This window comes from Dermochelys coriacea, chromosome 2 (genome assembly GCF_009764565.3).
Source record: "Dermochelys coriacea isolate rDerCor1 chromosome 2, rDerCor1.pri.v4, whole genome shotgun sequence".
Taxonomy (NCBI): domain Eukaryota; kingdom Metazoa; phylum Chordata; order Testudines; family Dermochelyidae; genus Dermochelys; species Dermochelys coriacea.
This window is the reverse complement of record NC_050069.1, coordinates 123,314,381-123,339,223: the sequence shown is the minus strand read 5'-3', so window position 1 is coordinate 123,339,223 and position 24,843 is coordinate 123,314,381. Positions and strand designations below refer to the sequence as shown.

Sequence of the window (24,843 nt, the reverse complement as noted above, 5' to 3'; positions counted from 1 at the left end):
CGATGCAGTGAGCTGAAACTCAGGAAAGCTTATGCTCTAATAAATGTGTTAGTCTCTAAGGTGCCACAAGTACTCCTTTTCTTTTTGCGAATACAGACTAACACGGCTGCTCCTCTGAAACCTAAATTATTACTATGGACTTGAGCTCTTTTGTTCTGGTAGGAAAAAAATGACTGTATGTGTGTGTGTGCGGGGGGGGGTCACAGAACGTACAGCACAGCGTAGAGGTCCCTACCAAGTCCCCCGCCTGAAACTTTCCAGCATGTCTCTCCTCCAGCCAGCTCTCCGCTCACCCTTCTCTCCTCCAACAGCGCGCGGGGGGACAGGGGGCTTAGAAAGCGGGGCCGCGTTGAAACTCAATAGGCAAAAGGCAGAGCGAGGGCCCCAAGCTTCTCTCCCAGCACCAGCAATGAAGACGTGCCCAGGCTCGGTGGCGGGCGGGCGGCAGGCTCGGGCAACGCGCTGGCACGTAACTCTGCCGCGCATCAACACCGGTGCTGCAAAGCGGCCCTGGCCGCGCCCCCCGCAGATAGTGCAGGACGTCAGGGACGGGCGGAGGCTGAGGGAGGAAACGCCCCGTGGGTGGCTCCGGGGACAGGAGGGAGGGCGGGACCCCGGGGCTCTGCGGAGCTAACACAAGCCCGAGGCCGCCGGAGCCGCTTCAGCGACCTGCGCTCGGCAGCGATCGACGCCTCCCGGCTCCCCGCAGCCGCCGCCGCCGGCCGCTCCCAGCCCGGTACCGCCCCTGGCTTCACTCCCGGCCTGGCGCCCCCGGCCGCGGTGCCCGGAGGCTGCCGCGCTCGCGGCCTTGGGCGCGGTAGACACCCGGAGCCGGGCCGGGGCTGCGACTTGTGTTTAGTTTCCAGCCTGGGGCTCAGGGTCGCTCGGGTCTGGCGGGCGGGGAGGAGACGCTGGGAGGCGGAGTCGGCCCCACGGTTGGCTCAAGCAGCCGAGGGTGGGCGGGCGGTGGGGTCCCCTTGGTGTCCGGTGAGTTTTGTTTCTCTTGCAGTGACCGCTGCTGCTCGGGGCGCTGGGGCAGTGTGTGCGGTGGGGGGGTTTCAGAGGAGCAGCCGCGTTAGTCTGTATCCGCAAAAAGAAAAGGAGGACTTGTGGCACCTTAGAGACTACCACATTTATTTGAGCATAAGCTTTCGTGATGCATGAAGTGAGCTGTAGCTCAGGAAAGCTTATCCTCTAAAACATGTGTTAGTCTCTAAGGTGCAAAAAGAAAAGGAGGACTTGTGGCACCTTAGAGACTAACAAATTCATTTGAGCATAAGCTTTCGTGAGCTACAGCTCACTTCATCGGATGCATTCAGTGGAAAAAACAGAGGAGAGATTGAGATACACACACACACACACACAGAGAGAACATGAAACGTAAATGGGTTTATCATACACACTGTAAGGAGAGTGATCACTTAAGATAAGCCATCACCAGCAGCGGGGGGGAGGAGGAAAACCTTTCATGGTGACAAGCAAGGTAGGCTAATTCCAGCAGTTAACAAGAATATCAGAGGAACAGTGGCGGGTGGGAGGGAGGGAGAAATACCATGGGGAAATAGTTTTACTTTGTGTAATGACTCATCCACTCCCAGTCTGTATTCAAGCCTAAATTAATTGAATCCAGTTTGCAAATTAATTCCAATTCAGCAGTTTCTCATTGGAGTCTGTTTTTGAAGCTTTTTTGTTGAAGGATAGCCACTCTCAGGTCTGTAATCGAGTGACCGGAGAGATTGAAGTGTTCTCCGACTGGTTTTTGAATGTTATAATTCTTGACAAAAAGAAAAGGAGTACTTGTGGCACCTTAGAGACTAACAAATTTATTAGAGCATAAGCTTTCGTGAGCTACAGCTCACTTAGCTCACGAAAGCTTATGCTCTAATAAATTTGTTAGTCTCTAAGGTGCCACAAGTACTCCTTTTCTTTTTGCGAATACAGACTAACACGGCTGCTACTCTGAAACCTATAATTCTTGACGTCTGATTTGTGTCCATTTATTCCTTTACGTAGAGATTGTCCAGTTTGACCAATGTACATGGCAGAGGGGCATTGCTGGCACATGATGGCATATATCACATTGGTAGATGCGCAGGTGAACGAGCTTCTGATAGCGTGGCTGATGTGATTAGGCCCTATGATCGTATCCCCTGAATAGATATGTGGACAGAGTTGGCAACGGGCTTTGTTGCAAGGATAGGTTCCTGGGTTAGTGGTTCTGTTGTGTGGTTGCTGGTGAGTATTTGCTTCAGGTTGGGGGGCTGTCCGTAAGCAAGGACTGGCCTGTCTCCCAAGATCCATGAGAGTGATGGGTCGTCCTTCAGGATAGGTTGTAGATCCTTGATGTTGCGTTGGAGAGGTTTTAGTTGGGGGCGGAAGGTGATGGCTAGTGGCGTCCTGTTATTTTCTTTGTTGGGCCTGTCCTGTAGTAGGTGACTTCTGGGTACTCTTCTGGCTCTGTCAATCTGTTTCTTCACTTCAGCAGGTGGGTATTGTAGTTGTAAGAATGCATGATCGAGATCTTGTAGGTGTTTGTCTCTGTCTGAGAGGTTGGAGCAAATGCGGTTATATCGTAGAGCTTGACTGTAGACAATGGATCGTGTGGTGTGATCTGGATGAAAGCTAGAGGCATGTAGGTAGGAATAGCGGTCAGTAGGTTTCCGATATAGGGTGGTGTTTGTGACCATCGCTTATTAGTACCGTAGTGTCCAGGAAGTGGATCTCTTGTGTGGACTGGTCCAGGCTGAGGTTGATGGTGGGATGGAAATTGTTGAAATCATGGTGGAATTCCTCAAGGGCTTCTTTTCCATGGGTCCAGATGATGAAGATGTCATCAATGTAGCACAAGTAGAGTAGGGGCATTAGGGGACGAGAGCTGAGGAAGCGTTGTTTTAAGTCAGCCATAAAAATGTTGGCATACTGTGGGGCCATGCGGTTACCCATTGCAGTGCCGCTGATTTGCCGGTGGGGGGTGAGAGCCAGGAACCGAACCGTGACCCCCCCGTGTGTGATGGAAGCCTCTGCAGGCTGGGGGAGCGGTGCCCTGTGCTCCTGGTGGGATGGGTGGGAGCGAGGGGGCAGGTCTGCCTGGGGGCGTGTGGGGGACAGAGGAGGAGTCAGGCTCCTAGGAGACCAGACACCGGAACCTTGAATCCACAATTCACAATAGGCACCTCGGGGCCTTTCCCTGCCTTGAGAAGGTGGCTCAGCCTGTGACTTCCTCCTCCCAGTAAGACCAGGTGGAGGAGGGGGTTATTTAGCGTTATGGTCCCTCCTAACCCTGTGATTCTGTGCGCCTGGCGCTGGGTTTCGCAGTGCCAGCGAAGGACTGTTCCCTGGTTCCCTTGCCGGTGGGGTAGGACCGAGCTGGTGGGTGTGGTACACGCAGCACAGCATGCTGGTACTTGGGATTTATTAAATCCGTTGCACGTACAGGGGCCCTGCCTTGGCTGCTGACTCTTGTGGGAGAGTCTCTGGCGATGGGAGGTGCCTGGCACTGCCATTTACTGAGGCAGTAAAACAGGACAGGTGTCTCTAAATGAATCCCTGCAGTCCTGGAGTGAAGGAGGCAATAAAGCTTGCAATGAACATGCTACCGTTATTTTCATAACCTCTGTATCATGGCATAAACCCGCACTACCCATGACAAAACTGACCTGAAGATTTTACGATCCGCTGCAAGGCCTGCATGATGTTTTGGCTGGTATTTCAATAAGTATATAATGTTGTAGCCCTGTTAGTCCCAAGATATAAGAGAGACAAGTTGGGTGAGGTAATATCTTTTATTAGACCAACTTCTGTTGGTGAGAGAGACAAGCTTTCCAGCTATAGAGAGCTCTTCAATACCTGTCCAAGACCCGAAGAAGTTTTAAAACTTGTCTGTCTCGCCAAGAGAAGTTGCTCCAATAAAAGCTGTTGCCTTCCCCAGCTTGTCTCTCTAATAAGTCTATAAAACAGACAATACAAAATCACTGGAAGGTTAGACTGTGAACCTGAATTAAATTTTAATTGAAATGGGGGGCTTAATTTTTTTCTGACTCATTGCTTGTATTATGCACATTCTGGGTTCTTCACTTTCTTTTCCTGGCTTTACAGATAGAGCTAACTGTATTTCTAAAGTTATGTGATATTGTGGTCACCAAAATCTTATGTATTATTTCAGTGTAAAACAAGCTTTTTCTTTTTGAGGGGTGGGGATAGCCACTTCTGGGTACACACTTCAGGCCTCAGTCCTCAAGCAAACCCTGCATAAAGGCCCACTCACTGCTTCATGGAGTCCTACCAGGCTGCAGAGGTCCAGGCATGCAGACAGACTTACTGCAAGATTGTGACCTTAGTTTTTAAGATAACTGTATATCTGCATAAACATTAAAACTTGTTAAATACTGCCTTGGCTCCCATTACACGCCCACACAAGGGGAAATAGATATAGGTATGCATACACAATTTTTTATAAGATTAATTTTTAAAATTCAAAACTATTCACAGTATTCAGAGAGCAGAGAAGAGATTTTTGACATTGATTTGACAAAAACTAATCAGTTGGCTGGCTTGTAGATGTCACATTTGGAATGGGCCTTAAGGAAGGATTTAAATATGGGGATTGAAGTTGCTTTGCAGACTAGTTCAAGAAGGGAGTTTCATGCATGGGAGAAGTGCCAACATGGAGAGAAGATATTTGGTAGTAGAGGTTCTTTAATTTAGCAGACAGAAGCATAACAAGATCCTATAGGTGGAAGTTGAAGCTTGACAAAATCAAATGGAAAGTAAAGTGCAAATTTTGAACAGGGAGGATAATTAATCATTGAAATAACTTACCAAAAGACTTGGTGTCTCAATCACTTCACATTTTTAAATTAAGATTGGCTGTATTTCTAAAAGATATGCTATAGTTCAACCACAAGTTATGGGGTTGATGTTTCCCTAATGAGCGTGTCTGAAGTACCTTTACGTGCTCATAAGGAGAGTGAAACTCTTAGAGTTCTGCAGATGGTCATGAGAGAGCACTGTAATCCTTAAAATCTGAGTCCTATACAAACTTGATGTTTGCTAGCAGGGGTAGAGTGGAGGGACCGGAGCAGTTTTGGCATGGGGGGAAAGGGGGTGTTGGAATGAACAGACAAAGAAGGTAGACCAGTTATGCAGGGCCTTGAAGTCAAGAACAAGAAGTCAAGAACAAGAAGCTTGAACGTAATGCAGTTTGGAAGGGGAGTAAGCCCTTTGATAAACAAATTCCTCACATCTCCTAGTTTCCCATTTCTACTCCATAACTTTTTGTTTCATTCAACTGGATTTATTGAATATGTATACGTTAAATACAGTATTTAAACAGAGCTAGACAACATGATACACACCGCTACCTGACACGTGCCTCGGATGCACTGTGAGGAACAATATGAAATTAAGTGCTCTTTTATTATTATAGCCTCTTGATATCTCTGTGATAGTTTTTAAACGTTATGTCAATTCTAAAAAAGGTAGCTCTTATTCTCATGTATATGCAGGTTAGCAGTTATTAAATACATTTGATTTTTTCCCCTAATTTTGATTCTTTTCCCTCTTTCAGCTTCAGTAACTAGAGGAGAAATGCACTGCAAATTTGAAAGATTGTAAAGCTTGTGGCAGCTGTCATGATTGCAGGATTGGTTCTTTTTAGAGTGTGTTGACCATAGATCTAGAAATTTTTCTAAATTACCAAAGAATTATCTGTTGTGGCATGGAAACTCATGTTGTAATGCAGGGAGTTATCCTACACAGCACAGAGCAAAGTGGAAATACGAGAAATGCCATTGTCTGAGATCCCAGAATTTTATTCCCTGTGACATGTAGCAGTCTGTACCAGCACACATACAGACTCCACTGTTTGGTAAACTAAAAAAACAGCTCCATTATCATAGTCATGAAAGGAATCTGATTGGCGAGGCCTAATAATAGGGCCCGTGATATACATAGACCTGTATACCACAGAGAGATGCTTTCCTCTAAGGGAGAGGGAGAAGAATGTTCTTTTTCCTAATAGGATTATTGTAAAATGGAAAAAGGCAGATGATTCAGTTACTTGGTAATATTGCCCTCAAACCAGATGGTCAATTTAATATTCTAAATCAAATAGAGTCAAAATGTATTCCTGCTATTTCCAAGTTAGCACTATCTCGGAACCAGAGTGAGTGTCCTTTTGTACGTTGATTATCTGTTTCAGGGTTTTGATAAACTTCTGTCTTCAGTAATAAGACAGCATGATCACAACAGATCGGTCTTGCAATATTTGGTCAGAGGTGTTTAGGAGCTAGCAGGTCTGCGATTTGCTTTCTTATCTCCTAGTTTGGAGTCAAGGAGGACAAAGAACAAGTGCCAGTACTGAGTCTGTTGTTTTTCTAGAACATAATAAATTTAATTTCAATCAACTTGCAACGTAAATTCAAGGTGCTTTTAATAGTGCCAAAAAGGTACATGATGCAAAAACCAAATAAGCAAAAAACACCACGGGAATTAAAACTATAAAACATGTATCACACCTACACAAGAGAGAGGGAGATCCAATTCTAGTACGGGGAGGGGGCAATTGGCTTACACCTCATCCATATCCTCTGGCCCTTCAGTGTGAGTTAGAGTATCCCACAGGGTTTCCCTAATTTGTGCCCTGTCTGTCTTGGATTGATAGGCCTTGTGGCAGCTGGGGAACAGCCAGTGCATAGGAATGCACTAGTCAAGCCTTCCTCCCCCAGCACACCATCTAATATTGAAAAATATGGAAAACAAAAATAAGATTGTCCATTCTCTCTCACTCTGTATGATATAAAATAGAAGAGATCTGTCTTCCACTCCCACCCCTCAATTTTCTTGACAAGGGGGATGTGAGCAGGCCATTCCAAAGAGTGTAGTTCTTGTCCAATGGACACATTAGTATAAGATTACTTATCAACTGCTGATCATGAGGGCTGGAAAAAGTGAATCAGAGCTATTACAGTGTGCAGTTTGGCACAAGTGACAAGTTATAAAGGTGCAAATCAGTCATGCTGAGCTTATATCAGTGACTTCACTCGAATCATTTGGTTAGCCTCACAGCACACTACAGATCATGAACTCTAATTTTGCAATCTTTAACTAAACCTCTAGTATTCTAGGCAGATCCATTCAGCTCTAAGTGACATGAATAAAAAAATAGTAGGTTGGACAAAAGGTCTATGAACAACAGTTCAGCTGGCTTGTGTGTGTGTGTGTGTGTGTCTAGTAGGATTTTTGCTACTGCAGTTGTAACATAAAATGTGGTTGGAGTATGTTTTCCAGTAAGATGGCTACAAAAATTTGCATGAGTAAACTTAACTGCATTCTGTGCAGGGCAAAAATTTTTTATTTTTTGTAAAAGTGACAGCACTAAATAGTATCCTTAATTCAGTGTTGTAGAGTAAATGCCCTTCTTATTGCTTGAGCTCTGATAATTTTCAGACTACACCTCAAATATCTAAAGATCAAACAGATGATAATGTAGTGTAGAAAACCCAGCCTGGTTAATCTCAAATTTAAATTTTAATTAATCATTCTCAGTGAAACAGAAAAAAAAAATCTCCAACTAAATGTTTTTCTCTTTGTGAGTGCTGGAGGGCTGTGGAGATTGGTGCTCTTATTTTTAATTTAAATGCAGTTCTTTTGCACTCTTTCCTGAGTTTAACAAAGCCTCTGTTTTGAGTCAGTTACAGTAATGTACAATATCAGACAAATATACTTGACAGTTTGGCAGGCGTGTTGAATAATGCCTCAGTTAACAGCAAAGCTGACAGCAAGCATTTTTCTTTTGTTGAAACAAGAAGTTGATAGGATATGGGTTTTTTCCTCTATGTTAGACATTGTGAGTCGGGAATGTGAATTTGGTGTAGGTTTGTGTTTTGTAGCAATAAACACACCAATGTTAGTTGCTGCCTTAGGATAAAAGATTTGAGACATTTTGAAGTTTTTGTTACTGGCTGAGATCATAAAAAGGCTGTAATTCTTATCTGTAGTTAATTCACTATTATCATCTCAACTGCTCATGTTGTAGATGGCTGGATCTGTAACCTCAGGTTAACATTTAACCTTCCCCCACTTCCTCCAGGTGGACTGTTTGCACTTATTTTCTAACAACCTCAGAAGTGCAGGTGTTTACCTGTGTGTGTGTGGTGTAAAATTCTCTGTGGATTCTTTATTTAAATTCAGTCTAAGCTTTACAGTGCACAAGTGTCTCATGCTCCAGTGGTACTTAGGGTAACCAAACCTGGACTAAATCAGACTGAGTTTCTGGTAACCCTGCAACAGGAACCAATTTGTAATCTCTGGATGTCGTCCTGACCAACAGTAGTTCTTCTCCCCTCTTTTTTTTTTCTTCTTTTTCTTTTTCTTTCAAGAATCAATGGGGCAATAGGAGGGAGTCTGAGCTCTGGGACCCTCCCCCCTCATGGGGTCTTAGCAGCTAGACTTCAGCTTATGCCTGAATTCTATACTGAAGTTTTATAGCCCTGCAGCCCTGAGTCAGCTGACCCACGCTAGCCACATCTGTGCCTCAGATCTTTCACTGCAGTATAGACATATCCTATGTGTCTTGCACAAGGCCACACAGGAAGTCTGTAGCAGGTCAGGGAGTTGATACTGGGTCTCCTGCGTCCCAAAATAGCACTGTAATCAACAGTCCATCCTTCTACAAAAATGATTTCTTTGCTACTGTGCTGTAACTGTGCACTTGAGAAATCCCCTAAATAGCTGAATAGTTTTAGAATATTTTTTATTAGAAAGTTGCCTTGACAGTTTTGTATAGACTCTCCAGTTTCTTTTAGCTCTTTATTGCCATATCAATAACCAAATAAATCCCCCCCCCCCGCAACAATTAATTTAAATTAGTATTGCCTGCTGGTTATAGGTTGTGAAAATACAAAATATATCAATCAGCTCTAATTCATAGAATAATAGGACCGGAAGGGACCTTGAGAGGTCATCTAGTTCAGTCCCCTGCACTCATGGTAGGACTAAGTATTATCTAGGCCATTCCTGACAGAGGTTTGTATAACCTGCTGTCATAAAAATAAAGGGAAGGGTAACCACCTTTCTGTATATAGTGCTATAAAATCCCTCCTGGCCAGAGGCAAAACCCTTTCACCTGTAAAGGGTTAAGAAGCGAAGGTAACCTCGCTGGCACCTGACCAAAATGACCAATGAGGAGACAAGATACTTTCAAATCGGGAGAGGGGGGAAACAAAGGGTCTGTCTGTGTGATGCTTTTGCTGGGAACAGATTAGGAATGCAGTCTCAGAAACTCTGTTAAATTGGTAAATAATCTAGCTAGAAATGCATTAGATTTCCTTTTGTTTAATGACTGGTAAAATATGCTGTGCTGAATGGAATGTATATTCCTGTTTTTGTGTCGTTTTGTAAATTAAGGTTTTGCCTGGAGGGATGTTTTGAATCTGATTACCCTATAAGGTATTTACCATCCTGATTTTACAGAGGTGATTCTTTTACCTTTTCTTTAATTAAAATTCTTCTTTGAAGAACCTGATTGCTTTTTCATTGTTCTTAAGATCCAAGGGTTTGGGTCTGTGTTCACCTATGCAAATAGGTGAGGATTTTTATCAAGCCTTCCCAGGAAAGAGGGTGTAGGGCTTGGGGGGATATTTTGAGGGAAGACGTCTCCAAGTGGGCTCTTTCCCTGTTCTTTGTTTAACACGCTTGGTGGTGGCAGCATACGGTTCAAGGACAAGGCAAAGTTTGTACCTTGGGGAAGTTTTTAACCTAAGCTGGTAAAAATAAACTTAGGGGATCTTTCATGCAGATCCCCACATCTGTACCCTAGAGTTCAGAGTGGGGAAGGAACCTTGACACCTGCTCTTAAAAATTTCCAACGATGGAGATTCCACAACCTCCCTAGGCAATTTATTCCAGTGCTTAACCTGACAGTTAGGAAGTTTTTCCTAATGTCCAACCTAAACCTCCCTTGCTGCAATTTAAGCCCATTGCTTCTTGTCCTATCCTCAAAGGTTAAGAAAAAATATTTTTCTCCCTCCTCCTTGTAACAACTTTGCGTACTTGAAAACTGTTATCATGTCCCCTCTCAGTCTTCTCTTTTCTAGACTAAACAAACCCAGATTTTTCAGTCTTTCCTCATAAGTCATGTTTTCTAGACCTTTAATCGTTTTTGTTGCTCTTTTCTGGACTCTCTCCAATCTGTCCACATCTTTCCTGAAATGCGGCACCCAAATTGGGAGCTTTCCAGTAATTTCTTTATGCATAAGTGTATTTACAAGGAGCAACTACCGAGTGGCAGCATAAAAATAAAGCCATTATGTTATGGAGATTAGTAAACAGACTGCACTGTGGGCTCCTTTTCACTGGCTATTAGATGGAGACAACCAAATTAACTTCATATAAGCTACAGAACAGTCATCAGATGCCAACACAGCCTTTGTTTTATTACTAGTATGTGTTCTTGGATGGGCACATATGTTTACTACTCATCTTCATTAGACTTTCTTTAATCCTAAAGATTCTGTCATATTACAATGTGAATTAAGGATAATATTCCTTTTAAAATACTCTTATCATGATTGCTGTCTGTCTCCCAATTGGTTGAATGAAAAATGCTGGAAGCAGAATCTCCTGTTGGTCACTGACAGACAGGAGTAGATGGGCTGAGAATATAAAACAAAACCAGTGCTGAACAATTGCCCTCTAATTGAGGTTTCAGGAAGGGAAGAGGAAAGGAAGTTAAAAGAAAGGGATGAAACATTAAAGAGAAAAAAGAAAAGGAGTACTTGTGGCACCTTAGAGACTAACAAATTTATTAGAGCATAAGCTTTCGTGAGCTATAGCTCACTTCATCGGATGCATTTGGTGGAATCCGATGAAGTGAGCTGTAGCTCACGAAAGCTTGTGCTCTAATAAATTTGTTAGTCTCTAAGGTGCCACAAGTACTCCTTTTCTTTTTGCGAATACAGACTAACACGGCTACTACTCTGAAGCAAAATGGGAAGGGAAGTAAGAAAATATAATGGGCACAGTAGGAAGAGAGAGAGGTTATGATGGTGAGGGAAACACAGGTAAGTAAAGAGCTCTTTATAGTAGTCTTTTCTCTTTAATGACAGGTTTCAATCTCCCTATCTCTGCAGAAGTGGCACTCCGCCCCTCCTAGAATATATAGTCACAGGATCCACTTTCCATAATAGTGCTGTGAAATAGAAGACAAACACTATGCTAGTGGGCTAGAAACAGAGAAGTAATATGTGGATTTACCACTTAAGAGTGAATAAGGCTGATGTTTATAGAACTTTAAACCCCAAATCACTTTTTAGTTGACTAAGAAAGTTACCAACCCAGATCATAAAGTACATGCAGTGAATATTTTACACCAGAGAATGTAATATAAATTCAAATAATTATGTACTGCAGGTTGGATTAAAGTAAATTTGAAGCATTAATTATTGCACAACTGTGACTTAAACAACGTGCCTCCAATAATGACCATTAAATATAAAACAAATTCAACATCTGCTGATAAATTTGGATCACCTGTATAAATATGAAATATAAATGATATTTGTGAGGCTAGACAGTTCTGTATGCTAGGTACTGAATTCCTGAAAAACCGTGTACAATGTTGTTGAAAATCAACATGAATCTTAGAGAATTGGAAAACTTTGCAATTTTTGTGAGTTTGTCCCACTTGTTATCTGAAGGCTCTTATATAAACTCGGATTTTGAGAGAGAGAGAGAGACGGAACACATGGTCCTTAAACTTATTTGACATTGTGCGATATCCTGAGATGGGGTAAAACCAGTGTAGTTCCCACTGACTTCAATGGAGTTATGGTAATTTATACCAGCTGAGAATCTGGCACATTAAATACTCATTATATGTTAAATCTGTATCTTATATGATCTTTCCTTTGTGTTTTATCTTATAGGTTCTGAACCATGGATAATCTCAGTAAAGCAAATACCACCTTTGCACTCAACCTATTCAAAAAGCTGAGTGAAAATGCCAATACAGAGAACTTATTCTTTTCTCCTTTGAGTATCTCCTCTGCTTTGTCCATGTTTTTTTTGGGTGCAAAAGGTAACACTGCAGCCCAGTTGGCAAAGGTATGTCTGGATAAACTTGAACCACTTAACACAACTTTGCTCTAGAAGCTGAACCACAGATCTCTATTGTATGTTCTGTACCTATGGAAAACTCCCATTATCATCCTTGTGAGTCTGAGAGTAGAATTTTGGTGGCACCATACAGCTGAGGTGCCTTGAAAAATAGAGCTGTCTAGCTGCCTCAAGAGTTAGAAAAGAACTTCTTCAATTACATTCTCTGTTATTAATATCGGATTATACTAGTAACCTAAATATGTCTTAAAAACATAGCCAGGAGCATTTTCTTAAAATCAGGCCCCCTGTAAGGTGTCAAGTTGGGCAACCAAAAAAATCACTAGTCGCTTTTGAAAATGTAGGCCTCGTTCATTAACTTCTTAATGCCAAATCCTGCTCCAATGAGCACTCAGAACCTCTAGAGAGAAAGAGGGCCTAGGGAAGAAGAGTTGGGTGCCAAAGTATGGAGCCCTGAGGTCCCACTGAAAGCTCAAGCAAAGACGTAAGAGGAGAACCAGGAGATGGAGTTACAAATGTGAAGGGAGAACAAGATTTAGAAAAGGAGAGTGATCAATAATGGCAAAATTGGCAGGAGTCAGGGAAGATGAGGATGGAGTTGAGGCCCTGAGATCTGGCTGCAAAGAGGTTATTAGAGGGAAGGACTTCTGTGTGGCATCTACATCCTTTTAGTTTCTCTTAGTTTGTACTTCTCTTTTATATTTTTAATATAGTCTACTTGGAATCTTGGGGTGAGAATTACAAATTTTGAAACTAGATGTATAGCTGTCCACTTAGAGCCTTATGCAATATTTGGCTTAGGGGAGGGGAAGAGTATGTCTAAACGTGCAGCTTCAACAGTAAAATAGGGTGGAGTTAAAACTGATTTCTTATAATTTGTAAGGACTTTTAGAATTGGCATGTATATGTCTTTTTGTTTAGAATGTTGCTAAAAATTACATGCACTGGAGGGTGTGCTGAAGTGACATGACCTGTGAGTCTGTGACAGTGGGTATGAACATTCCCTTGTTCTGTGTCAATAAAATCTGTTGCTCAAAATATCAAGCAGTACAACAGCTCTGCAATTGTCCTGGAATTCATATCATGGCATTTTTTAGCAGTTATTACTTTGAAGCAAACCCAACATTTGGGAGGTAGTTTTTTTGTAAGAATTCAATCTTTTTAGTGTCACTTTAACTCAAACCAAGGGTGAATTTTAAACTTTGATACTAGGGTTATTTTATTTAAACTACAATGTTTAAATAAACATTGAGACAAATTCTTCTGTTGAATTGGTGTAAAACTGGAGTAACTATTAGATTTCAATGGAATTGTGTCCGATTTACACCTATGTAAATGAAAGCAAAGTTTGGCTTGATCTTGATTTTCAAAACGTTGACCTACTAGATGTGACATCAGTGAATTTAGCCCAGAGACTTACCATGGGTCTCTCACAAAGTTATCCCAGACTGCATTTAGTTGAATTGGGCCTGTTGTGTCTGACGGAGACAGTGCCTTCGATGAGCTGCCCGTCTCCCCTGTTGGCTGTTTGGTCCTTTGGGAAGCCTCTGAGGTCTTGGGCTATTTTTGTCACTTTGGGCATTTGCCTCCCCACATGCAATGAAGCACTGTAGAGCTAAAGTTTTCCCTTAGAAAGGGATGTTCAGGGTGTCTTACTTCACTACAGTATTTCGTACAATAAGAGCCATTCTTGATCTCTAGTAAATAAATCTTGTTCATATTAAAGCAAAGGACTAATGTACTGGAGCACTAAGTCATTCCATAACAATTCTTCATTCCACTAATGTTTAAGCTCAGATAAGAGCCAGATCTGTTCTTGAATGTATTCCCAAGAGAACCTGTGCTAACTATTGTACTATAAGGTGCTTCATCTTAGTGAAGAAGGAATGGAACAATGCAAACAAGAAATGATGCAACAAAAATCCCTTATAGAAGGCAAAATGGAGACCCTGTTGCAAAGACAGCAGCATCCTATGGTACTTCTTGAATTGAAGGCATAGTTCCAAAACATTGCTGGAAGCTTTGTGAAAAGGACTGTTGAAAGGGATACCGTCAACATAAATCTTACCTTCTCTGAATTTTTTTTTAACCTCTTAGTGTTGCAAGTAACAGTTCAGATTAGGGAAAAATAAAATTTCCCCCAGTTTGTATACTTGTGCATTTGACAGCACTTGGTGCTTCACTGTTTCTTCCATAGAGACATTTTCCCTGTTTGTCAGACTCTTTTGCACAATGAAACAAATTAAAAGAAAGTAATTACAAAGCTATAAAAATCGACATGGGGATATAGAGACAAGTATAGGACCCGAAGCTACTTTAAATTAATGTATGTTTTGAAACCGAGTAGATTTCAAGTTGATGGTTTTCCTTTAAACTCTCCAGAATTGTTCATTTTATGTGCCCTAAAGCTAGGACTGAGTGAAGGGTCTCTTCAAAACAGCTATGTTTATTCCCACAGTAAAAATTTGTATGCAGTTTCTCTCTTCTCACCTGCACAATGAGCTCTAAATGTGTTGAGTACTGGGAAATCCTTTCCCTTTTAGGGCTGTCTTGGGTGTTCAGGCTGCAGCTTTCATCTCTAAGCTGCTGAAAGTCATTGTACTAACCTGTCCCAAAGTGCATGTTTCAGCACATGTGGGTCGTGCTGAGTCATGCTCTCTTTTTCTATAGGTGCTTTCTCTGGACAAAACTGAAGACATTCACGATGGATACCAGTCCCTTATTTCTGAAATTAACAAACCAGGCACTAATTATGTGCTTAGGATTGCCAACCGGCTCTATGGGGAAAAGACTTTTAAATTTCTTGCAGTAAGTCAAACGTTCAGTTTGTTTTTGTGTTATAACACATTTGCTACGCTTCCTTTTCTGAGTGCAAATCAAGGGATTGGCTTTAATCTACAGGCACTATGTAGTTCAGGACCTGACTAACCAAAGCCAGTCTCCTTGTAAAATCCATTCATGTGCTCAGCTGACTGTTTGACAGTCCCTAGCTCTGAACTCTAGAGAACTGGAGTAGAGTGTTCTCAATGGAAGATCCATCAAACTCCAACTCTTCAGCATTCCATTAATCACTCAGGCATTTTTGGCCAGGAGCTAAGATTAAGGATTTCCTTCAAATGGTGGACAGGGAGGGTAATAGGCATTATTGTGTGACTTTTTGCAGTGTCTTCCCTCCCCCTAAATTGGACAGTGCATTCAAAGGACACAGCAATGGGCACATAATTATTTTTTTAAATCAGACATAAGAGTGATTAAAAATTCTCCAAAGACTTAGCTGAGATGTAACAGCTACTGGGGTATACATTTCCCTTTTAAAATGTATCCAAAAACATTTACCCCTAATTTTAACCTTATTCTTTCCAATACCCTTCCTTCATCTCAGAAAATTAAGAGGTAACTGAAAATCTCTCAAGTTTTAGATTCTAAAAAACAAACTTGAATTTTCAGTAAGGCAATCAACCTTACCTGCCCCATTTTACAGTAATTTTATTACTAAAAGGATTGCCAGTATAAATGGGCTCAGATCAAGAGTTCCTCTTCTCAATTAAAGTTAAAACCACTGTGATTACATATTTAAACTTTGCATCTTTGGCATTTGGTCCATAAAATAGAAGACTCCAAAATACAAACTGGAGAGAGAGAGAGAGCGCATGATTTTGACTTAATCACATAATTACTGACCTATTGATATTTGCACAGCAGGCCTTTTATAAGGCTGAAGAGCAGGTGGTCATGGTCCACACATAATATAGAAAAACCCCCCTGAGGTTTCACTTCTGAACTAGATCAGGTTTGGGTTACTCTGGGAGGGTTACAAAAAACCTTTATCTAGAGATTGATTTACAAAGCCTTGTACTCTCAAACGAAGCAAACTGATTGCATTACTCTCAGCCTGCAGTCTTGTTGATCTGTCAGTTAGCCAGCTGCTTGGACTAATGTAATAATAGAAAATAAATCATTCAGTTTGAAAAGAAGTGACAACAAGTTGGTGTTAAAGACTATTTTATGACTCCTTCTGAAGGGGTTGGAGAGGAAGAAGTAGATTCTATGTTTGAGTCTTCTACAACCGCACGTCAAAAAAATACATTGTTAAGACATCCTGCTTTGTTTGTCCTAGACATTTATAGACTCCTGCCAGAAATTCTACCATGCAGAGCTAGAACAACTTGACTTCTCTAGAGCTGCAGAAGATTCCAGAAAACATATAAATGCTTGGGTAGAAGAAAAAACTGAAGGTAAGTAGCTTGCAGAGTTCCAGTGTCTTTCTGAACAGCCAAAGCCTGCTTAAAAAGCATATGGTCTTAGGAGAGATACAATAAGGGAAGGAGAGGAAAAACAGAACTGAATCCTTCAGATTAAGATGTAGTTTTTGTCTTGTGCAGTGGGTAGAGGATACTGTTGTTAATAACACAACTAAGTAGACAGATGTGTACCAGCTAAAATCTATTCTTCCTTTAATGTGTCCTAAAGGTAAAATCCAGAATCTGTTGGTTCAGGGTATTGTTGATTCAATGACCAGACTGGTCTTGGTGAATGCCATCTACTTCAAAGGCAACTGGGAAACCCAATTCAACAAGGATCGCACAGTGGAAAGGCAATTTAAAATTAACAAGGTATGAAGTAGGGAAATGTCGCTAAATTTTGCAGTACACTTCACCCAGAGAAAACAAGAAATGCTTTTAATCAGGACTGCCCTAAATATACTTTACCACAATCCTCTGTTCTACCCCATCCCATCCCCTTAACACAAGCCCTTTGGTTAGTTTATTGCAAACATCTTTGAAACTACATTTTCAATTAAACACATTAACTTAGATGTATCCCTTGTTTCCTTCATTTGCTTTCTGCTGCACCTCTCACTGTATCTTTTCAGTGTTGGAGGGAGGTAGCCTTTAACATAAAATTTTAACACAGAAGGGAAGAATGTGGATAAACGAGTGTCGGACTCCATAAATTGGGATCCCATAAATTGTTCAGTGGTTAGAGAACCTGGAAGTCATTTAACCTCCCTGTCTTCTAATATGCTGCAGTTTGGTGTGCAGAACTACCACAGAATTAAAATTGCTTACAGAAACTGGCCCCCTTTGCTTCAGTTTTTACCCAGTGATAAAATTGGAACACAAATAATGCTCAAGTACCTCACGTCTTGTAAGGTTTGATTTGTGGCGATGGCTAATTCTCCTCACATCAGTGTAAATCAGGAGCAACTCTACTGCAGACCGTGGAGGCAAATGAGTGTAAAACAGCTATACTTAGATTGTATGCTCTTAGGGACAGGGATGGTCTTCTTGCTAGCACAGTGGGGTCCTGGTCCATGACTGGGATTCCAAGGGGTACAATAGTATAAAAAATGTGAGAAGAATTGGGTCCTAGGGAACACACTTGCGTTCAAATGCTTTTGCACATGGAACACTTCTCTTTACAGCAAACTTTGATCAAAACAAGATCATTTTTGCTTTAAAATGGATTCCACCATTAAATTGATACACAAGTTAGATCGGGTTATTTTTTTTAGCTACTCGCATCACAGTGTGAAAATCTCATCTTAAAGTGCATCCACACTACCCCAAAGCATAATACAGTAATTCTCATTGTGGCGATAGGCCAGCCCTCCTTCTTGCAGAAGCTCATCCATCCTCATGAGCACAAAAGAGCACAAACCGGAACTGGTAACATGATTCTGGAGAGCTCAACCCATTTGTATACCAAGAAACTGAATGAAATGTGAGCCAGCCTGTGTGACTTGTACCCATCCCTTCCTGGATGGTGAAAGACATTCAGGAGTGTCTGGAAGCACTACTGTCTCTTAATGCCATCTTTTAGAGAGAGAATTTTATCGCCCAGCCCAACACATGTTATAGTCAGGCCAGCACTCCAGAAGCCATGAATGGAAACCAGACTTTACTAATTAATGCTTGAGGGTCTAACTTCTTTCCCATTTGTGAATAATGTAAAGAAAATGCAAGTGGATACACCTGCTTACCATCTGTATAGTTGACCTCCCCAAATCTGGACTTCAGATCTTGATAGGTAACAGACAGCACAAGTAGTGTTGATGGATGACCTGCTCTTGTCCATGGATAAGAGACACAAATTCACACTACTGGATCTCTCTGAAGCATTTGATAGAATGCTACTGTCCTGCCTTAGACCTACTGCGGAGTTGGTGCCAATCTTTCCTACCAGGCCATTCCCAGAAAGAGCCCTAACTTGTGAAGTTGATTAGTTCTCCCTTTTCTTCTTTGGAGGTTGGGGGGGGGGGAATCAGTACTATGCTGACTCCCCATTGAATACAGGGTCATATTAAAGTTTTGACCCTAATCTTCAAAGCTGGCTATGAAACCGGACTGAACTATGCGAGGACTGCATTTTCTTCATGACAGGGAATATAACTTTTAAAGGAATTTATTAGGAATACAGAACTGTCGGTCACAAAAACTCGAGTGGAAGATGGCAGATGACCTACAACTATGAAATTCACTTTATAAGGCATAGGAATGACCACAAATCTCAGTGCTTCCAGAACAAACTGTAAAACGCACTTTTTTTATCCTCAGCCTGCTTATGCTTACTAGTCATAATGAACTGTCAGAAATGGAGTTCAGATAAGCACTCAGAAATCCAGATGCTACCTGAGCTTTTAGGATCTTCTCTGGTATCAACCGTGAAAAATTCCCAACAGCCTTTCCAGCATACAAAGAGCCATTCTCTTTAATCTACTTACAGGATCACTGTTTGTTTTTGCTGCCTGCTCCTTCCCTAAAACGCAGCAAGATCCTTAAGAAAATCTGGCTTTGTGCCCCTGTCCGCTCAACCCCCTCCTTTTCTTTATTAACAGGCAGTAGCAGCGATGGCCATATTTGTCATTTAGCAGTCAGAGGTTTGAAATCTCCTGCCTACTAACCTTTTAGATTTAAGTTTTGGAAAAGTTGGATTAATGGCCTTACAGTTTCAGGCTAATTCCTATTTTCTCATCTTGTTAGTCATCTTGAATGACAAGAAAATAATGAAAAATCCTCACAAGCTTGTGCTCCATAAGAAAAATGATAGGAGATAGTGGATTTCAAAATGGTCATTTCAAACCATTCGTGGCTTTATAATTTTAGGATTTAATTATTTTGTATAACATCAGTAAAATATTTTATATTTCTTTTGAGATTGCATTCCAGCACCAGTAGCCTAAAAGAACAAAATATTTAAGCTGAAAATGTTCCCTGTCTATTTGAAGCCAAGATTAAAATGTTTTTAAATTAAAAGGCTTGAATCCAGGTATGAAACTCTTTAGGCACAGAGGTCCAGTGTTTTAACAATTTTGTTGATAGGAAGCTACAAACTAAGCAACTAAAATACCTCTGTTGTTTTCCCGAAAATAAATCTCAAGGGACTAGGCATTACAAATGGGAAAAGCCTGATGGAATTCTGGTTCATTCCCTCCCAACCCAATGGGCAATGGTAGGACCCTTCCCTACCATATTTTCTAATGCTCTGTCCAGCCTAGTTTCAGATGTCGTAAGTGATTTGAATCCCAGTTCTTCTAGGTTAGTACCAACATGCTGGCTCTGTATTACTTGTTGACACTGATACTTTTTTTTTTTTTTTTTTTTTAAAAAGAATGAGACCAAACCAGTGCAGATGATGTTCAAGAAAGCTAAATTTAACATGAGCTACATAGCAGACTTTCAGACCAAAATCCTTGACCTCCCTTATGTTGATAACGAGACTAGTATGATCATCCTACTTCCTGATGAAATTCAAGATAATTCCACTGGCCTGGAACGGGTAAGGCATTTGTACTGAATACAAAGGCAGCTCAAATCCTGCCAGAGAAGAGCATTTGACTAAATCTCCTTTAGATTTGTGAATTCAAGACCCAAGCTCCAAACTTACCAGTATTAGCACAAGGTGGGAGAGCTGAGAAGGCGTTGCATCTGTCCCCCAAGGGATGGGAATACCATGTGTCACTGTCAAGTAAACCCAGCTCTCTCCGATGTCCAGAGAAATGTTAAGTTCTGAAAGGAGAGACTTCTTGACCAGAGGAGGGGTCACCAGGGAGTGGGATGAAGCCAGAATGTAGTGAGTGACAGATTGAAGGAGATCCTGGAGAGCTTCCATTCTCACAAAAATCACTTCCTGTTTGACGAACTTTCCCCATATTCCTTTCTAACTGTTGTGGGTTTGGCTCTCCCTTACTGTACCGAATGGTTGCTTCATATGGGAGTTTAAGTGCTCCTCCATTCAAGAGCTACTGATTTCCTTTCTGTGCTATATTGTTACTGAGCTGGCAAGGAATGGCGAAATAGTAATGCCTCTCCCACAGTAGCCATGTATCATAAATATAAAGGGAAGGGTAACCACCTTTCTGTATACGCTGCTATATACCTTTCTGCTATACGCTGTCTCTCTGGCCAGAGACAACATCCTGTTACCTGTAAAGGGTTAAGATGCTCAGGCCAACCTGGCTGGCACCTGACCCAAAGGACCAATAAGGGGACAAGATACTTTCAAATCTTGGGGGCAAGGGGGGGAGCCTTTTGTTTTCTGCTCTTTGTTTACGTGGTTGTTCTCTCTTGGGACTGAGAGAGGGCAGACAGAAATCCATCTTCTCCAACCCATCCTAATTCAAGTCTCCAATATTGCAACCAGTATAGGTAAGCCAGGCAAGGCAGATTAGTTTCTTTTGTTTTATGTGAATTTTCCCTGTGTTAAGAGGTAGGTTTATTCCTATTTTCTGTAACTTTAAGGTTTTGCGCAGAGGGGAATCCTCTGTTTTGAATCTGAATACCCTGTAAAATATTCTCCATCCTGCTTTTAGAGAGAGGATTTTCACCTTTTAATAAAATTCTTCTGTTAAGAACCTGACTGGTTTTTCCATTGTTCCAAGATCCAGTGGTTTGGGTCTTCGATGATTTTGTAACCAATTGGCTAGGATATTATTCTCAAGCCTCCCCAGGAAAGGGAGTGTGTAGGGCATGGGGGGGATACTTGGGGGGGGGGGAAGACATCTCCAAGTGGTCTCTTTCTCTGGTTTTGTTTAAAACACTTGGTGGTGTTAGCATATTGTTCAAGGACAAGGCAAAGTTTGTACCTTGGGGAAGTTTTTTTTTTTTTTTAAACCTGAGCTGGTAAGAATAAGCTCGGGGGTCTTTCATGCAAGTCCCCACATCTGTACCCTAGAGTTCAGAGTGGGGAAGGAACTTTGATACCATGTCTTTCAAGTACACTTCATTACTAGAGACAACATGCAATTGCATTAACTTGTCACCATGAAAGATGGACTTGTGACAGTACTTGCATATAGTACAGTGGGGCTCTGATCCTCATTAGAGGACCTTTTGACTATACTGATATAAGAATGTATCTGAATGCCATTTATTTTTCCTTCTGACTACAGCAGTAGCATTCAGACCAGGAAAGGATGCTAATCCCTGCTGTGTAAACACACAGTGTTCATTGTTTCATTAGTATAAATTCCTGGCTTTTCTTCCTCTTTAATTTTGACTTTTTTTCTTATAGCTGGAAAGAGAACTTACCCATGAGAAACTTATAGAGTGGATAAATTCAGAAATGGACTATAGTGAAGTGGAGGTATTTTTACCCAGATTTAAGGTGGAGCAAGCTTATGATCTGAAGCCTGTTCTGAAGAGCATGGGAATGGCTGATGTATTTGACAAAAAGAAGGTGGATTTATCTGGAATGTCAGCCAGCAATGACCTAGTTCTGTCTGAGGTTGTTCACAAGTCCTTTGTGGAGGTAAACGAAGAAGGCACTGAGGCAGCAGCTGCTACAGCAGTGATCACTATGCGATGTGCACTGATTGTACCACGGTTCACTGCTGACCATCCTTTCCTCTTCTTTATCCGGCACAACAAAACTGGCAACATTCTGTTCTATGGCAGATTTTGTTCCCCCTAAAAAGAAAAAAATGCAGCCATTAACACAGTGAAGTTATTTCCATTGTACTATCTTGGGATTTGATTTTTTTTTTGGCATTCTAAGCAACAAGATTTGTATAGATGCTGAATGTTACATAGTGCAGCCCTAAACACCCTTCTTTTGTGTGCCTGAAACAGCTTTTTGTAGTCCTCTATTCAAATTTAAGCAACAGTTTTAAATAACAGGATCATTTAAGAATGTCTGTTCCAAGTGATAAGACTTAAAATGGCATTTGCTATAGTTCACTGGAAAAACCCCTTGTATCCTGTATATCTAAATAAATGCAGATTTCTTTAGCTTGAGTCCTGGCTCATCTTTAGCCATAACTACTTGCTTAATGCATCCCTCCATCTCTGTACATATTCCCCTAGAAATTTGGTTCTCATACTTGGGGTTGCTTAGCAACAAGTGGTAAGATCTTGTGGGGAGAGGAAAAAGAAAGAAGACTGTCTTCTGACTGACCTCCAAATGCTTTTTTGCAAATTTCCCTTCTCCCTGTCTCATTTTCCAGACTGGTTCCTTCCATGTCTAGCTGTGCAGCCATCTAACAGATTTTTATGAACGATACTAACACAACTGTCATTGGGGAATAATTGAGCAAGTACTTATTCAAGACAAGGAAGTCAACTCTACTGCAGTCAATGGTAAAACTTCTTATTGACTTCAGTGGGGTCAGAATTTCACTCTGCATGTGTCTTATCACTAGTTAACCTGGGTTACACTAATGTTTTTAACACTTGTGAAATAGGACACACATTTCTATCTATAGCAAAGATAATAAACTTCCAGGACACCATACAGTAAGTTAAATGCGAGAGCTCTCATTTGTATCTAATGTAAAAAAAACCACAAAGGCAATATGTAACTCAGCAGTTTGTATATCTTTTTTGCTCAGACTAATAATGCTAAACTGTCCAGCCATAGTGGCTTTATACAGTGATTTTGGTCTTGCTGTTTCTGCTCCTTGAGCCAAAAATAAAGGAACTGATGTGAAGTGCTATGTGGCCAGGTTTTGTTTGGTTTTGTGTAATTCTTCAGCTGTAGTGTGATCGAAACAAGTGTGTGAATTTTTGCCATTGATAACTACTGGGACAGGCTCTGCCATTCTAAGACTGCACTAGCAGGGCTCCCACCTCCAGTGCAGTCCAGTATGTATTGTCTTCTTTATAATACTTGGCTGCCAAGAATGTGTAAATAGAGTGGTTAACTTGGAACACAGAATTTAGTGCTGTTCTGAGTGTTGAAGCTAACTCAGTTTCAGCGTCCAGTTAGGGTTTGCCAACAGCACCTCTTAACCTGGCGGAGTGAAGTCTGAGTAGGTAAGGAATAGTGTCAATGAAAACCTTGTTGTTGAAAATAACCTTTCACTGTATTATAAATTGCAATAAGATACCAGTCCTGGGTTGAATGCAAGGTTTTCATTCCCTCTGCCACCTACAAATCCAGACCTTTCACAATCTTTGCACCTACAGGCACTGGAACAGAGTTTGGCATTATCCACAAAACTGTAAGGAAGTAAAAACACTGACTTGACTTTAAAGGAGGTGAAAAGGAACAATTCCTGTGGGTAGAGCTAGGGCATTCTAAGCTGCCCTGGGATTTGACAGTGGGCATGCAACACAGCAGTTCTTTAACTCTGGAGAAATTTAGGGAAACCCTCCTACCAGCTGAACCAGTTCACTATTAAAGCATATTTCATTATGTGTATTTCAGTAGTGCCTAGAGCTCCAACCATTACTGGGGGCCTATTGCATTTGTACACTGCCTACTACAGGGAGACAAAATAGTCAAAACAGAAGAAGGGGGAAGTAAAGTGACTCGTCCAAAGTCACAGGAGGTCACTGGCAGAGCTGGAAGTAGCACCCACATTTCCTAACTTCCAGTCCAGTGCCCTGTATCTTAGACCCACGCTGCCTTATTGTCACCACGGAGCCAAAAATCATTGGTGGCAGGACACAACTGACTTCAGATGAGTTGCTTGTGCTTCCATCAGCAATGATTTTTGGCCCATAATTCTTTCACTGGGCAAGAAAAATGGGAGACTTTCAGTTAGTTTCATTTATACTATTGCCTGCAACTTGTGTATTTTTTTTAAATTGTCATCCATTACTCAAATGCAGTAGAAATTGTGCTAAAAAGTAAATGCAAGCTTAGAATTTAAGTTGCTCCATATGACTAAATTAAACTGAGTGATATTGCTGCTTTATTTCCATAGTTTTGGGATTTTAAAATCACAGAGTCAAATGCTTCAGTTCCAAGACAGTGAAAAGAGAAAATAAAAGCAAGAGCTGTTTGCAGTGGTGTCCTGACCAAATCCCAAATTAGGTTAAGGCATTCTGAAACCTATATTAACCACTTCTTCAGTCTGTTCTAAACTAACACTCCTATACAATACTGAAAATCTGCTTCAGTTCAGAAGTGACTGCATTTCTGTGGTAGGTAAAGTGATGCCATAGACTTGCTAATTGTACCTTTTACAATAATTTACTTAACCTCAGTCTTTGGTGCATTCTAGGTGTTCCTCACAGTAAGTAAGGGAAAGTTTAGAGAATACCGAGGTAATCATTTATAAAAGACAAAGCTGACAAATTTGAGGACCACTCCTCGGAATCACTTAATCCATTACTGAAGTATACTCACCTCTGAGGTAGAATGCTGCAGCTACTAACAGCACATCATTCACCACATACATCTTAAGAGTGGACCAAAAGAATTAGATACATTCATTACAGGCTCGATTAATATTTATGAAGTTCTCTGACACCTTCTGGATGAAAGGCAAAGTTGGCAGTGAGA

At 41.3% G+C, this 24,843-nt stretch overlaps 1 protein-coding gene across 6 annotated transcripts; it reads left to right on the top strand.

Moving 5' to 3' along the window:
* The first annotated feature begins 410 nt into the window (after positions 1–410).
* Positions 411–23,041, top strand: LOC119850510 (serpin B6-like). 6 transcript variants are annotated; one of them, XM_038388607.2, is made up of 7 exons: positions 411–736; positions 11,925–12,102; positions 14,785–14,922; positions 16,232–16,349; positions 16,585–16,727; positions 19,726–19,893; positions 21,628–23,041. In XM_038388607.2, the coding sequence occupies exons 2-7, from the start codon at positions 11,935–11,937 to the stop codon at positions 22,024–22,026; spliced, it is 1,134 nt and encodes a 377-aa protein (XP_038244535.1). In that variant the 5' UTR covers positions 411–736; positions 11,925–11,934; the 3' UTR covers positions 22,027–23,041. The 6 variants fall into 6 exon arrangements, with proteins under 6 accessions (XP_038244535.1, XP_043364345.1, XP_043364343.1 ...); XM_043508410.1 differs by lacking the exon at positions 411–736 and adding an exon at positions 930–987; XM_043508408.1 differs by lacking the exon at positions 411–736 and adding an exon at positions 3,164–3,703.
* The last annotated feature ends 1,802 nt before the right edge of the window (positions 23,042–24,843 follow it).

Excerpts from the sequence above, each read along its gene's own strand:
- LOC119850510 (XM_038388607.2), top strand. The coding sequence starts at position 11,935 with ATGGATAATCTCAGTAAAGCAAATACCACCTTTGCACTCAACCTATTC. Across the intron at positions 12,103-14,784 it reads CTGCAGCCCAGTTGGCAAAG|GTGCTTTCTCTGGACAAAAC; the intron begins GTATGTCTGGAT and ends CTTTTTCTATAG. Across the intron at positions 14,923-16,231 it reads AGACTTTTAAATTTCTTGCA|ACATTTATAGACTCCTGCCA; the intron begins GTAAGTCAAACG and ends TGTTTGTCCTAG.